This window comes from Microcebus murinus, chromosome 3 (genome assembly GCF_040939455.1).
Source record: "Microcebus murinus isolate Inina chromosome 3, M.murinus_Inina_mat1.0, whole genome shotgun sequence".
NCBI classification, from domain to species: domain Eukaryota; kingdom Metazoa; phylum Chordata; class Mammalia; order Primates; family Cheirogaleidae; genus Microcebus; species Microcebus murinus.
In genome coordinates, this window is record NC_134106.1 from 60,933,983 (window position 1) to 60,950,072 (window position 16,090).

At 37.3% G+C, this 16,090-nt stretch overlaps 1 protein-coding gene across 5 annotated transcripts in view; it reads left to right on the forward strand.

The window, feature by feature from the left end:
• The window catches only part of ALMS1 (ALMS1 centrosome and basal body associated protein), a 192,754-nt gene that overhangs the window by 98,478 nt on the left and 78,186 nt on the right, over positions 1-16,090 (forward strand). For all 5 annotated transcript variants that reach the window (XM_076000887.1, XM_076000891.1, XM_076000888.1 and 2 more), the window contains 2 exons: positions 8,918-9,159; positions 15,509-15,634. In XM_076000887.1, the coding sequence (XP_075857002.1) occupies positions 8,918-9,159; positions 15,509-15,634 (368 nt within the window). The remainder of the gene's footprint in view (positions 1-8,917; positions 9,160-15,508; positions 15,635-16,090) is intronic.

The following is a 16,090-nucleotide window of genomic DNA, read 5'->3' on the forward strand; positions in this document are numbered from 1 at the left end:
CTCTTTCTTTTTCTCTCTTGGGATATCTATAATTCGTATATTGGCCCACTTTGCATAGTCCCATATTTATCTGATTGTTCATTCGTCTTTATTCTCTTTTGTGCATCTTTGACTGACTAGGTTAGCTCAAGAGCTTTCTCTTTAGTTCCAGAGATTCTTTCTTCTTCATGGTTTAGTCTGTTGTTGAAGCTTTCTGCTGTGTTTTGAAATTCCCTAAAAGACTCTTTCATGTCTTTATGTTCTATTATTTATGTTGTCTTTATTAACTTTTTCATTTTTATCATTGATTTCCTGAAATTTCTTTTGACCTTCTTTTTGTTGGTTTTCAACTTTCTCTTCAATTTCACTCATCTTATTTGCCTTCTATAATCTAAATTCCATTCTGTCAATTTGCTTTTGATTGGAGTCTACTACTGTAGCTCCATTGTGATCCCTTAGTGGTGTTGAAATGTTCTGTTTTTTCATGTTACCAGGGTTCTTTTGCTGGTTTCTTCTCATCTGACTCTTCTTTTCTTGACTCAGGGGAAGAGGTTTGCAGGACACCTGTTTTTCTTTGCTGGGAACTCTCGTACTTAGTGAGAAGAAGGGGAGGTCCCTAAATGGCACTTTTGTGTCCTCCTATGGAATGTTGATCCAGCAGGGGAGGGGCAGGATCACTGAGAGCCTGTAGTGCATCTGTTCTGTCTCCTTTCCCTGTGATTGACACAGTTCAAGCTGGTGCTAGATAATCTTTGTGTTGGATGGTGAGTTCCCTAGATTGTTGTAAGTTCAAGTTGGAGGCTGGGTAAGACCCTGTGCATGGAGACTGACATTGTGGGTGATTGCTCCACCTGGGGTCTCCCTGTGGAGGTTACAGTGGCACCTGGGTGAGACTAACTAGGCAGTGGTCTTGGGTGTCTAGGCTGTGGACGTTTGCTCAAACCAAGTCCAGGTATAATGGTGGCTCCAGGCTGGTGGGGGGTGGTGTTCCTGGCAGGGCATTGGACCTTGGGGTGGTTCCACGGGCCCAGCGGCAGTGGAGACTCAGGGGTGGGGTTTTGGGGTCTAGATGCGCAGCTCTGGAATCACAGATGTAGTGTCGCAGGCCTGGAGGGAATTCTGGAGCCACAGGGGCATAGCTTTGGGTCTGGGCGCAATGAGAGCCTTACCTGGAACTGGGAACCATGGAGGTAGAGCTGCACGGGTGGTTGGCTCTTCTCGCAATATCATGGGGCATCTGCAGATGCCAAGTTGTGTGGATATGGATCAGTTCCAATGGTCCAGGGACCACAGAGGTGGGCCTGGGCTGCTAGACATCAGGGTTCTCCCCTCTACCTAGGTCCTGCTGGGGCAATCGCCCAAGGCTTCCTAGGTGGTGCCTCTGGTACCCGAGGCATCTCTGCTCAGATACCACACTGGAGGGTGTTGGGGGGCAGTGCTTGGGTCCCAGGCAGAGAGCATGGCATGAGGGAGTGTCCACTCTGCCCACTTCCTTCTTGGCCCAGTGGGAGTGATGTGAGAGCTGCTGCTGCAAAGCCGAGTCCTGTACAGACCTGGCACTGTGCACCTGAGAGCTTAGGATGGCACCAGCTACAGATACCCAGGATTGGTAGTCACCTGATCCCTGCTGTGTGTGCTATCCAGTGCAGTGTCTCTGCACAGACTCTAAGCAGCTCCTCAGTCAGTCCAGAGGTCTGCATTGGTGGAGGGATCCACCTCATAGCTTGGGCTGCAGTGCCTGTGGGGTAAGCGTGGAGCCCCAGGGCTCTCTCCTCCTGAACGTCCCCACATGAGGATGCCTTCTCACAGATTCCTTTGATCTTGCTGAACGAATTGCCTCATCACTTTCTCCTTCACTCTGAATGTCCCCCATCGCTTCTCTAGAGTTTTACAATGTTCTTTCCAAGAAGAGCTATCTGTAGGTAGGCATCCACTTACAACTTTTGATCTTCTCCTTGAGAGCAGCACATGGGCTACTTCTGGTCCACCATCTTTCCCAGTCTGTATGATCAAGTGTTTATTTCATTCTTAGGATTATAATCCAGTATTATTGTTATTCTTTTATTGCTCAAGTTGCTCCAGTGTTAGCTTTTGAGAGCAGTGGTCCCCAACCTTTTTGGCACCAGGGACCTATTTCATAGAAGATCATTTTTCATGGACCAGAGGTGGAGGCAGTGGTTTCAGGATGATTCAAGCACATTACATTTATTGTGCACTTTATTTCTATTATTATTACATTGTGATATATAATGAAATAATTAAATAATTATACAACTCACCATAATGCAGAATTATTGAGAGCCCTAATCTGACAGGAGGCAGAGATGAAGCTTTGCTTTCTTACCTGCTGCTCATTTTCTGCTATGCAGCCCAGTTCCTAACAGGCCATTGACTAGCACTGGTATGTGGCCTGGTGGTTGGGGGCCACAGTTTTAGACCACTTTCAAGTTGGCTTCTGCACCCTGCCCAGACCTGGAACCAACTATTTCCCCCAAAAATCCTCTCTCTCTCTCTCTTTTTTTTTTTTTTTTTAAGAATGGTATTTAGAAACCAAGATGTAAGTACCAGATTTGCTCATTGTTGCTGGGATGTTACTGCTTCTAGCGTTTGTCAATAAGAAAAATATGTATGTATGTTAACTTATGCATATAGTCACATCTGTATGCATTTCCGTATCTATTAATTTCTCTCTGTGTGTATATATATCTTTTTTTCAAAACCATGAGTTCATATTGATACCTCTGACTACAGTCCAGAACCACAGATCCCCTTTCTTTATTTGTAACTTTTTTCTTCAATAGTGGTAAATCTGGCTCTCAGTATCTGCAGTATATTTACCCTAGTATACAAATAAAGTAGTTTCAAAATTCCTAACCTGTACCCACTTGAGGAACAAGTTCTTCAATTAGAGTACAGTGTTTATGTACAGTTTTGAATTTAGTATTATATTATCTAGTCAAAATGCTGCTAAAGCTTCTTAGGTCAGCTTCTCCTCTTCCCCATACCCTTTAGTATAAGTATGTGATTCATTTATTATACAGTTAGATTTATTATTCTCATTCCACACTCCCTCTTTGCCTCAAATCCTGGTTGACTTTTATAAATTTACACACTGTAAGCTTCTCTTTCTGTGGTATATAATTATACCCATTGCCACAGTTATGTATAAGCAATTCCTTCAGTCCAAAAATTCCCACATGCCATTCCTTTAGAGATAGTCCTTCCTCTGACCCCTGACAATCTCTGGTTTGTTTTCTTTTCTACAGTTATACCTTTCCAGAGTGTCACAAAAATGGAATTATAAGATATGTAATAGTCTTTTGGATCTGACTTTTTTTACTTTGCAAAATGAATTTGATTCATCCAACTTGTGCGAATCAGAAGTTGTCTTTTTCATTGCGCTACTAAAAGCAATAATATTAGTTTTATTGTTCTTTTGTATTATAGTTCCATTGTACAGATTACTACAGTTTGTTTATTCATTCACTCATTGAAGGATATTTGAATTGTTTCCAGTTTGGAGCCATTAAAATTAGATCTGCTATAAACATTTATGTACAGGTTTTTGTTTTTCTACAGTAGAGAGGAGGATATTCCTGAGTCATATGGTATAGGTGTATACTTAACTTTATAAGAATTGTTTAGAGCTGCTTTATCAATTAAATTTATGTAATACTTGAAATCCTTTGTTTTTATTTCAACAATGTTTATAACATCTTCACCAGGAATAGATTCCATCTCAAGAAATCCTTTTCTTTATCCATTCATAAGAAGCACCTCCTCATCCCTTCATGAGTTTGCAGCAATTCAGTCACATCTTCAGCCTCTACTTCTAATTCTAGTTCTCTTGATATTTTCACACATCTGTGATTATTTCCTTCACTGAAGTCTTGAATTCCTAAAAGTCATCCATTTGGGTTGGAACCAACTTGTTTCAAACTCCCGTTCATGCTGATATTTTGACCTCCTCACATGAATCACAGATGTTCTTAATAGCATCTAGGATGTTGAATCCTCTCCAGAATGTTTTCAATTTACCCAGATCCATCAGAGGGGAATCCCTGTCTATGGCAGCTTAGTGTCTTACTTAGAGTTCTTTTGTCTTTTCTTATACTTATTATTAGGTATTTGATATATTTTTTTTTTAAGCCAGTCAAATTTAGCAGTGGGGGGTTGAATACTAGGTATTTGATATTTTTATGATACATTTACATTTTAATTTTATAACTTCTATGAAATGAAAAAATCTAATGAGTTTTTAAATTTTTGATCTTATAACCTCTGGCAACTTTTCTAAAAATTTACTTATAATAAGTTATATGTAGATTCTTTTGTATTTTCTATGTATACAATTATATCAAATATGAAAAGTAATATTATTTCTTCCTTTCTTGTCCATACCTCTTCTTTTTTGTGCCTCACTCCCAATACCATTTAATACCTTTACCTATTATAAAAAGGTGAATAAGAGTGATAAGAGTTGGTATACTTGTGTTGTTCCTAATCTCCAGGGAACATTCTCAACATTTTACTATTAAGTACAGTGGTTGCTCTAGGGTTTTTTGTAGTTTCCCTTTGCTGTGAGTTTCTATCATGTATAATTATTGAGTTTTATCAAATGCTTTTACTGACTATATTGATATTGTCATATTAATTTTTTTCTCTATTCTGTTAATGTGGTGAATCACTTTTTATTTTTTTAATGTTAACTCACCTTTCATTCCTAGGGTAAACCATTTTGGTAGGGATTCACGTGTGTGTGTGTGTGTGTGTGTGTGTGTGTGTGTGTGTGTGTGTGTGTGTGTTGTGTAAAATGAGAGCAACCACACAGCATATACATACAGACATGACATTTGATTTTCTAACATTTTGTTTAGGATTTTTGCATTTGTGTTCATACAATATAACATTATTCTCTCTTTGTTTTTTTTTTTTACATTATTCTCTTTTTGAAATAAAGTTTTTTTATTTTTGAATAATTTTAGGCTTACAGAAAAGATTAAACATAGTAGAGTTCCTTATACCACTCTCCTAACTTCTGTTGTTAACATCTTACATTATCATAGTATATTTGTCAAAATGAAGACACCAACATTTGTAGGTTGCTATTAATCTCAAGACTTTACTTGGGCTTCACCACTTTTTCCACTAATGTCCTTTTTCTGTACTAGGACCCTACATTTAGTTAACTGTTGTGGTCTAAATGTTTGTGTCACCCCAAAATTCATATATTGAACCTAATCCTCAATGTGATGATATTTGGAGGTGGTGCCTTTGGGAGGCAAAAAGGTCATGAGGAGATAGCCCTCTTGAATGAGATTAGTGCCCTTCTGATTAGGCCCAGAGAGCCAGCTTGTCCCTGCCCATGAGGACATGCTAAGAAGGTACCATCTGTGAATCAGAAAGCAGGCCTTCACCAGACACCAGATCTGCCAGCGTAGACTTACCAGGCTCTGGACTGTGAGGAATAAAATAAATTTCTATTGTTTATAAGCCACCAAGTCTGAGCAGCCCATATGGACTAATATAATAATTGGTACCAAGTAGTGGGGCTGCTGCTGTAACACTAAAAAAGTGAAAGTGGCTTTAGAACTGGGAAGTGGTTACAGGCTAGAAGAATTTTGAGGTATGTGCTAGTAAAAGCCTACGTTGCTGTGAACATACTGTTAAGGACGATTTTGGTCAAGACTCAGGAGAGGAGGAAAATTATAGAAAAACCTCAGTCTTCTTAGAGATTACATGAGTGATTGTGAATACAATGTTGGTAGAAATATGGATGGCAAAGGCCTTTTTGATGAGGATTCAGACAAAAATGAAGAACATATTATTGAAAATGGAGGAAAGGCATTCCTTGTTACAAAGTGTCAAAGAATTTTGCTGAATTGTGTTCATATCTTGGTGCTCTGTGGAATGTAGAACTTGCAAGTGATGGAATAGTTTGTTTGGCTGAAAAAATTTCCAAGCAGTGTTGAGGGTATGGCTTGGCTTCTCTTAAATGCTGATAGTAAAATGTGAGAATTTTAATTAAAATAGAATTTTAATCAAAAAGGAAGTAGAACTTAAAGATTTAGAAAATTCTTGGCCTGTCCATATTGTAAAAAATGAGAAGGTATGTTCAGGAGAGAATACCAATGATGTGGCCAAGTGACCATTTGATGAGATTAGTATGGATGAGTCATCATGACAACTGAAGAATGACCTGAAGGCATTTCGGAGATCATGAGGCTACCACTCCCATCACAGGCCAAGAGATCGAGGTCCTAGGGGACAGAATGATTTCAAAGGAGGGACCACTGCCCAGTGCTGCCTCTATGCTGTGCTCCTTATAGTTTGTCACCACACTCTTTGACCACCATAGGTGTGGCTTCGGCAGCCCCTGGTACTGTGTGTACTGTGTCTAGTAAAGCTGTGGGGGCCTAGATGCCCCAGAGAGCCACAGAGCCCAGGCAGAAAATTACCACTGGGGTAGCACCACCAAAAAGAACCACCCTCTAAGAGCAATGGTGAGCAAAGCCATAGAGACAGGGCCACCCTAAGACACCAAATCATTAGAGCCACCTGGGTGTAATTCAGCCCAGGAAAGCTGTAGGTGTTGACCCAAGCCCAGAGAACTGCAGTAGTGGTGGGCTACCCAAAGCCATAGGGGCAAGGCTACCACCCCAGTGTGTCCAGAAGGCAGAACTCTCACTGCAGCGGGCCTGGATGGGAGAGCTTTGAATCAAGGAAGATTATTTTTGAGTTTTAAGGTTTTGGACTTGCTCAAGACCTTTTATCCCTTTCTTCCTTCCCACTTCCCCTTTCTAGAATGGAAATGTCTATCCTATGCCTGTCCAACTATTGTATTTTGGAAGTACATAATTTGTTTGATTTCATAGGCTCACAGCTGAAGAAGAATTTGCCTCAGGATGAATCATACCTTGACTCTACCCTTATCTGATTTATTAATAGATGATATTTAGGTGAGACTTTGGACTTAGACTTTAAAGTTGATGCTGGGCTGTTGTGATGGAATGACTGTATTTTACACGTGAGAAGGACATGAATTTTGAGGGTTGAAGAACAGAATGGTGTGGTCTGAGTATTTGTGTCCCTCCAAAATTGACATGTTGCATTTAATCTTCAATGTGATGGTATTTGAAGGTAGGGTCTTTGGAAGGTGATTAGGTCTTGAGGGCAGAGTCTAAGGGCACTAATCTCACTCATGAGATTAGTGCCCTTATAAAAGAGGCCCCAGAGAGCTAGCTAGTCCCTTCTGTTATGTGAAGACATGGGTGAGAAGATACCATCTATGAACTAGAAAACAGGCCCTCACTGGACACTAAATCTGCCATTGCCTTGATCTTAGATTTTCCAGCCTCCAGAACTGTAAGAAATAAATTTTGTTGTTTATAAACCATCCGGTCTATGGTATTTTGTTATAGCAGCTCAAATGGACTGAGGCAGTTGTCTTGTCTTCTTAGCTTCCTGTGGTCTGTGACTGTTCCTCATTCCTTCCTTGTTTTTCGTGAACTTGGCAGTTTTGATGAGCACTGTTAAGGTACTTTGTGGAAAGTCCCTCAATTTGGGTTTGACTGGAGTTTCATGTTTGAGAAAGAATACCACAGAGGTGAAGTACCCCTTGTCTCACATGGCAGGGAATATGTGATACCCATGTCATCACTGGTGGTGTTAACCATGGTCACTTGCATAAGGCAATATTTGTCAGATGTCTCCACTGTGAACTTACTGTTTCCGCTATTTTTATGCTCTGTACTTTGAAATCTAGTCACTCAGTCTAGCTTATATTCAAGGGAAGAGGGGGAGATAAAGCTTTACTTCCTTTATCTGGGAAGTGGGAAGTATCTACATCTATTTGGAATGGAATCTTCTTAAGCAACATTGTTTCTTCTGGCCAGGCGCAGTCTCTCACGTCTGTAGTCCTAGCACTCTGGGAGGCCAGGCAGGTGTATCGTTTGAACTCAGGAGTTCGACACCAGCCTGAACAAGAGCAAGACTCTGTCTCTACTCAAAAAATAGAAAAAAAAATAGCTGGACAACTTAAAATATATAGAAAAAATTACCCGGGCATGGTTGTGCATGCCTGTAGTCTCAGCTACTCAGGAGGCTGAGGCAGCAGGATCGCCTGAGCCCGAGAGTTTGAGGTTGCTGTAAGCTAGGCTGACGCCATGGCACTGTAGCCCAGGCAACAGAGTGAGTCTCTGTCTCAAAAAAAAAAAAAAATTGTTTCTTTTCCCAATTATTTATTTTATTCAGTCATTTATTTGTTCCACTTTGTTAATATGAATTCTCTATAATTCTTGATATATAACTATAACCCTGAAAATTTCTGATTCCCCCACTGAAATATAAACTCCTTGAGAGAAGGCTCTTTTGTTTATCTTTGTACAGTCTATGCATTTAGCAGTCTCCTAATTTATAGTGGACATCCAGTAATTACAAGAAAAAGAATGTATTTTCAATTCAACTGAAAAATACCGTTTCCTCAGCTAAATTATATAATAGCATTCTAAATTAAAATTAAAAGTAGGTTTTGGGTAAACTAACAACTAATGGATGTGGTGGGGGCACGGTATGGGGGAAGGGCATACTTATAGCCCTGGCTTGGGCAAGGCAAAGGCATTATTTGTAACCAAAATATTTGTACTCCCATAATATTCTGAAATAAAGTAAAATTATAAGAAAAATAAAAAAAATAAGGTCTTTTCAAAAACAAAAAAAATGTAGGTTTTAAAATAAATAAAAGTAAATAATATATATCATCACATTATAATAAATGAAGGGTACCATAGAAATACCTTGACAACATTTGGGATTGATATGTCCACAAAATATTCTTGTAGCTACTAAAATATTCCTTGAAATCACTTTTGGAAAGATATTTCAGGTTTTGATAGGTTGAGGATATGACCTGCTGTGTTCTTTCTCTTTTTTTGTTCAGATCGTCACAGAAAATTAAGACCCCATGTTCTGCCTTCCCTGGAAAATTGTCATCTGATGCAGTCACTCAGATAACAACAGAAAGTCCAGAAAAGGCCATATTTTCATCTCAGATTTTTATTAATGCTGAAGATCGTGGACGTGAAATTCCAGAGTCTAGTTCCCAGAAGCTAAACAAAGCTCCTATAAAGTTTGCTTCCTCATCTGCAGTTCAACACCTTACTTTTCCTCGTGGCACAGATGGTAAGAGAATGTGATTACATTTTAGGTCATTGTACCAACTCTTATAAATTTGTGATTGTGTCTTCTAGTCAGAAAACCTAATTTTAATTTAAGAATTAGGATCCACATGATTATGTCATTTATTTATATAGGTATCAGGAGATTGTGATTTATTATAATTTTATCTTATTTCTAGTAGAGTTAACAACAGGTAGAACTCATTCTGCTTGTTACTGACTTATTTTTGTCTCATCATATTTGGAGTAAAAATCCAAACAGTTCATAATAACTTAAAAATAATTGAGGTTTGCTTTTAGGTAGACAGATAAATTATTGGCATTTTGTATTAGAGTAATGTTATATACTATAATAAATAGATACAAAAACATGATAGTGTAAAAGCAATAGCAGTTTATTTCTTGCTTATAAAATAATCACCAAGGACCCAGGTGTGGACTGTTTGCCCTGCTGTCTTTAACACGTGAAGCCCTAGATTATCTTGGATTCACATTCACAGTCAACAGGAAGGAACAAAAAGCATGGTAGAGCATATATGGGAGATTTTTATAAGCCAGTTCTGGAAGTGGCCCCAATCATTTTTCACTGACTAGGAACATAGTTTATCTGTGTTTTCCAGGATGAAGAAGAAATGGATTTTTTGAACAATTAGCAGTCGCCACCATAAGGTCTATATTTAGAGTATTTTATATACTATAGTTTCTATGATATTTTGATAGTGCTTATACCGTATAAGATTTAGAATTAGAGTAAATTATAAATTATTTCCCTTTTCAGGCAAATACCAGGAAAATGAATGATTAAGTTTCCATTCTTCCCCAAATGAAGGTGGAAACTTTACTAATTTTAAAATATTTAATATTTTGTACATACCTACTCAAAATATTTTTTTTTAAGTTTTTCTACTATCTGCATATAGATGGGATATGCCTAAATATAAAGAAAATTGCTTGGTTCAGCATTTAAATTGCACTGAATTTAACTTAAATAAATGCATTTATGGCCGGGCGCGGTGGCTCACGCCTGTAATCCTAGCACTCTGGGAGGCCGAGGCGGGCGGATTGCTCGAGGTTGGGAGTTCGAAACCATCCTGAGCGAGACCCCGTCTCTACTAAAAATAGAAAGAAATTAATTGACCAACTAAAAATATATATACAAAAAATTAGCCGGGCATGGTGGTGCATGCCTGTAGTCCCAGCTACTTGGGAGGCTGAGGCAGGACGATCGCTTGAGCCCAGGAGTTTGAGGTTGCTGTGAGCTAGGCTGACGCCACGGCACTCACTCTAGCCAGGGCAACAAAAAGTGAGACTGTGTCTCAAAAAAAAAAAAAAAAAAAAAAAAAAAAAAAAAAAAAAAAAAATGCATTTATGTATTAAGATGGTTATAATTTTTATTTTTTTTTATTTTTTTTAGAGACGGGGTCTCACTGTATCATCCAGGCTGCAATATAAGTGGGGTAATCACATCTCACCATAACCTTGAACTGGGCTCACGCAGTTCTCCCACCCCAGCCTCCCAAGTAGCTGGGATTATAGGCATATGCCAACACACCCAGCTAATTTTTTTTTCATTTTTCTATAGAGATTGGTCTTATTATGTTGCCCAGGCTGGTCTTGAACTCTCTTGGCCTTAAGCGATCCTCTTCCTTCAGCCCACCAAAGTGCTGGGATTATAGACATGAACCACCACACATAGCCAAGATGGTTATAATTTTTGACCATTTTCATTGTGAAATGCACATATACCCAAAAAATATGTGTAGTTTAATAAATTATCACAAAGAACACCTTTATGTGTTACTTACCTGTTACCACAGTGATACCAAGAAGCAAACAAGCGGGGTTTGGCTCTAAGCTTTGGAAATGGTTTGGGTTTATTCCACATGCTTGTTTCTAAAACCCAGGCTAATGGGTCAGTTGTTATCCTGGGGTAGGTTGTTTTCAGGGTGATGGCAAAAACACAAAGAGGGAAACTCAGTTGTGAAAGTGTATTTCAGATCTCTGCTCATATCAAATTGGATTAGAGGCTATGATTTATGGTTTTTATAATTTTTATTAAAGATTAATAATATTTTTGTTTATTAATACAGTATTATTATTAACATGTAGGTCAAAAGTAAAATTTTGTGAGTTTTTTTTTTTTGGTATAAAAACATTTTAAGCTTCAGGCCAGGAGTTTGAGACCAACTTGGATAGCATAACGAGACCTTGTTTTTACAAAAATAAAAATAAAAAAATTAGCTGGGAGTGGTAGCATGTGCCTTTAGTCCTACTTATTCAGGAGGCTTGCTTGAACCTGGGAGTTCAGGGTTGCAGTGAGCTATGATTGCACCACGGATTCCAGCCTTGGTGACGGTAAGACCCTGTCTCTAAGTAAGTAAGTAAGTATATAAGTAAGTAAGAGTTGACAGCAAGACCCTGTCTCTAAGTAAATAAGTAAAGTAGTGTGTTAAACATATGACTATTTAGCTACTACCCTGAATTAACTAAGTAATATACTATATATTTATATTTGATGCTATTTTTAATTTTTAGAAGAAATAAATTTTATAGTTGAACTTTTTTCTCTACCATTCTCAAGTCCTTTCTGTATTTCCTGCAAGCAGCTGTTATTTGTGTTATACTCACTTCTTCCCCTAGGCAGGCAGTCCTAAGTTACCTTACAATTACTTGCATCCAAACATAAAGTTGTTGAGACCTTCAAAAAGCTACTATTTGTCTCCACATTCTCCATCTCCATGTGATAGCCATTCCTGCTCTGTGTCTATTATAATTTTGCCTAGTCATTGATGTTTATTTTCTACAACCTGTGAATTAAATGATAAATTTAACCTTTACTATCAAGCTTTATATACACTAATGGAGGAAGAAAATTAATAACTTAGTATTCTAACAATAAGCATAGCAATGATCAAATAGAAGTGGGAGCTTAGCTTTTTTCTTTTTTTCTCTTTTGTATTTTTGCCTGATAGAGTGATACAGATATTCTTAAGTTGTCTGAGACTTTACTAACCCTGTATATATAGGGTTAAGGTCGTTTTGGGACAATTTCTGTTACCAGATATGGTAAAGTGATCCCCTTGGTATTACTCCTAATGACTTCCTTTTTAAAAGTAACCTTATTTCTTCTTGATAGTTCAGGTCATTCATAGATTTAGTCAACACTCTGCATGCTACTTCATGTTTTGCTTTAGTGATATAAAAAATGTAAAATGGCTCCTGTTCCTGGTAGAAGTGTCCCTTTCTTATTTCTAAGATCTTCCATCTAACAAAACTCAGAGTCACAAAGATTGAAAGCAAACAATTCCAAAAAGGCTTCCACCTTTGTTTTCAAATGCATGCATTCTGTCTGGTCCTCGGTATAGGAAAGTGTATATCCCATACTTTGTTCAATAGCATTCCACCCTCAGAAAGTGGTGTCCCCCAGCTTATGCCATAACAGTTATCAGTAAATATCTCACTCACTTTTTTTTTTTTTTTAAGGTTTAGCATGGTTGTAGGTGATATGGCACATAATGAGAACAATGAATCCCTATAGGCATCAGCCTTTTATCTTATTCACTGTGAAGTGAGGTCCTTGTTGGAAGCAGGGATCTAACTATGGAATTCATTGCCAAAAATAGGTCATAAGAATGATGGAACTCTCAAGGATGGTGACATAGTTCTAAATAATAAAACGATTATTATTGTGTCCACAATGAAAGAGACCTCTTTCTACTCTAGGACTATCAGAATCTATCTAGAAAATTTGATTTTTATAAACTAGATATGGGCAATTAGGAATCCATCTAGAAGTCATGACAGGATATTAGAGAAAACCATGATCTATAAAGATAAGGATAAATTGAAGGAACTGGAGGTTTTAGCCAGAAGAAATGGTAGCTATCTTCAAAGTACTATTCATGTGAATAATAATACCCCATAAAATATTTAGAAATAATCTAAACAAAAATTTTAAATAATCTATATGCAGAAACCACTAATCCTTTGTGTAGAGGTAGAAAAGAACAGTTGACTAAATTAAGAGAAGGTATATTTCTAGATAGGAAGGCTGAATATTATAAATAATCTCATTTATTCCCAAATAAATTTATACTCTAACATAATTCTGCCCCAAATTCTAATGAAATTATTCTTTTGAACTTGTTAAGTTGATCTTAGCATTCATCAGGAAGAATCACAAAAGAACATTTTGGCGGGAATAAAAGAGTAACTCTTGTTTCTCACAATGAAGAAAAATAGGGATTACCTAATATGTTATTAAGATAAATTTGTTACTTATTCAGGGAGAAGGGGAGTGGAAGAACTCAGCTTTTATCTCTAAACATCTTAAAATTACTCTTTGATGTAATTTACATTTTTTAATTTATTAAATTTTCACAGTAACTGTAAGAGGTAGATAGTACTATCAAGCCCATTTTGTAGGTGAGAAAACAGGTGGAAAAAAAAGAGTAATTTGTTCACGATCACATAGGTAGTGATCACATAGATAGTGGCTTCAGTGGGTTTAAAATTAGTTGGCTGATTGCTTACTGACTGTGTGTTAGGATACAGGATGAGCTGTTATCACAGAAACTCCAGACTACGGGTAAGTGGCCTACATCAGGTAGCTATGCTCTGTGGCTGGTGTCTCTGGCATCCTATAGTGTGACTTCCATCTCTGGATCCTATGTAACTGCAGCATGATCTGCAATACTTGCAGGGTGGGGAGGAGGGCCTTTAATGGAAAGCCTAGAAGTTGCATATATTCTTGCACTCATCCTGTGGGCCAAACTTAGTCATATGTCCTTTACGTGGCTGTAAGGGAGATTGGAAAATGTAATGTATATATGAAGGGGGAGTGGGTATGAAGGAACATTTTCTACCATACCATGAAAGAAAAACAAGTATATAGAAAATAGTTCAACCTCAGCAATAATCATATGAGGGCAAATTTAAAGAAGATTCTGGGCCGGGCGCTGTGGCTCACGCCTGTAATCCTAGCTCTTGGGAGGCCGAGGCGGGCGGATTGCTCAAGGTCAGGAGTTCAAAACCAGCCTGAGCAAGAGCGAGACCCCGTCTCTACTATAAAAATAGAAAGAAATTAATTGGCCAACTGATATATATATAAAAAATTAGCCGGGCATGGTGGCACATGCCTGTAGTCCCAGCTACTCGGGAGGCTGAGGCAGGAGGATCGCTTGAGCCCAGGAGTTTGAGGTTGCTGTGAGCTAGGCTGACGCCACGGCACTCACTCTAGCCTGGACAACAAAGCGAGACTCTGTCTCAAAAAAAAAAAAAAAAAAAAAAAAAGAAGATTCTGTTTGCCCCTATTAAGAATTATTTCTTAATGACTGTACATTTGCTGTTGGAGGAAGAGTAAATTGGCACAGACATATTAGAAGACCATTTAGCAGTTAGTATTTTTTTTACTTCAAAAGTGGTATAAATTTTCACTCTATAATCAGAGAGTTTACCTGAGATGGGTGGCAGTGGAGAATAAGTATAAATAGGAAAAGCTATATTCACAGAATTCTTTTTGACTGCATATTTTAACTTAATCTAAATTTTCAACATTATGGAAAGGATTGAATATATTTAATCTGTGATATAACCATAAATGTGAAGAATAAGAAATAAAATGAATATTTTTATTATAAATGTAAAGTAGAAAAGCTCAATTCTGAATTTTATGTACTATATTCATACAACTTTGTAGACAAATAAGAAACAGAGGGAAAAACTGGGTAGGGTATACATTAAAATGTTAATAATAGTTATCTTTGAGTGGTAGGATCTTGTATTTTTTTCTGTTATGTGTTTGCTTAATGTTGAGTATTTATATTCTTGCAATGGAAATGTTGTTTTGAAGCTCATTTAAAAGAAATTAGACTTATTTTCTATGACTCTGAGAAAAGAATAAAACCAATAGTAGGGGTTAACAATGACCAGGTTTGGGTTTAATATACAATAAAGTGTTTTTTAGTTAGTCATTTATATATGAAATAGTTTGCTAAAAATTCATCTTTCTCAATGAAACCTACCTCTGGTCCTATTTAAACTACATTTCCCCTACATTTAAACCCTAATTTCCACTGTATTTCTAATCTTTCTCAGCATTTCTAAATTTTTCCCATGTGATTTCTACTTTATTAAGGTATTAGATAATTTCACTCATTTAATATGTTAATTGTTTACTGTATATTTCCCTTTAGAATTCTGCTTCTTCTTGAAGGTAGAGATATATCTCTACTTAGTTCACTCATATAGTCCAGGAATCTTGAACACTGTCTGACACATGGAATGCATTCAATATTTGTTCAGTGAATTAATTAATGTTTTCTTATTAATTGTTCTGATTTTTACCTCCCTAGGTCAGCCTTTATTATTGCCATATAAGCCTTCTGGTAGTACGAAGATGTACTATGTTCCACAATTAGGAAAAATTCCCCCATCTATGGATTCCACATCAGACACCACCATTGAGAGCTCACATTCAGGTATTATCCAGAAACTATTTTATATTTTGAAATTTTGTGTGTTTTCTTGTTGATTCTGATACGACAAATGAAAGCTCAGTGCTCTTAATCTCTCATTGAAATATGGAGTGTTTCATGCCTTGATTTCTGATTCAGATAGGTGAGTTCTTTGATCAGATATATACATATAAGCATTTAATAAATATTTGATGAAGAAAATTGTATGGACAATTATTTGGGTTGGTGGACTCTATCTAGGGCAAAGGTTTCCAAGCTTTCTTGGTTCATAGTACCCTTAGTGTTTCAGTGATTGTTTTTTCTCAGCTTTATGAATAATACAACAATTATTTTTTCAAACAGCAACTAAGGTATTAGGACATCAATACTTATTGTTTTGATCTAACAACTTAATGAAACTGCTATTTCTTTTTGGTTTTGGTTGTTGAAAAAATATTTTGTTCATAAATAACTTACTCA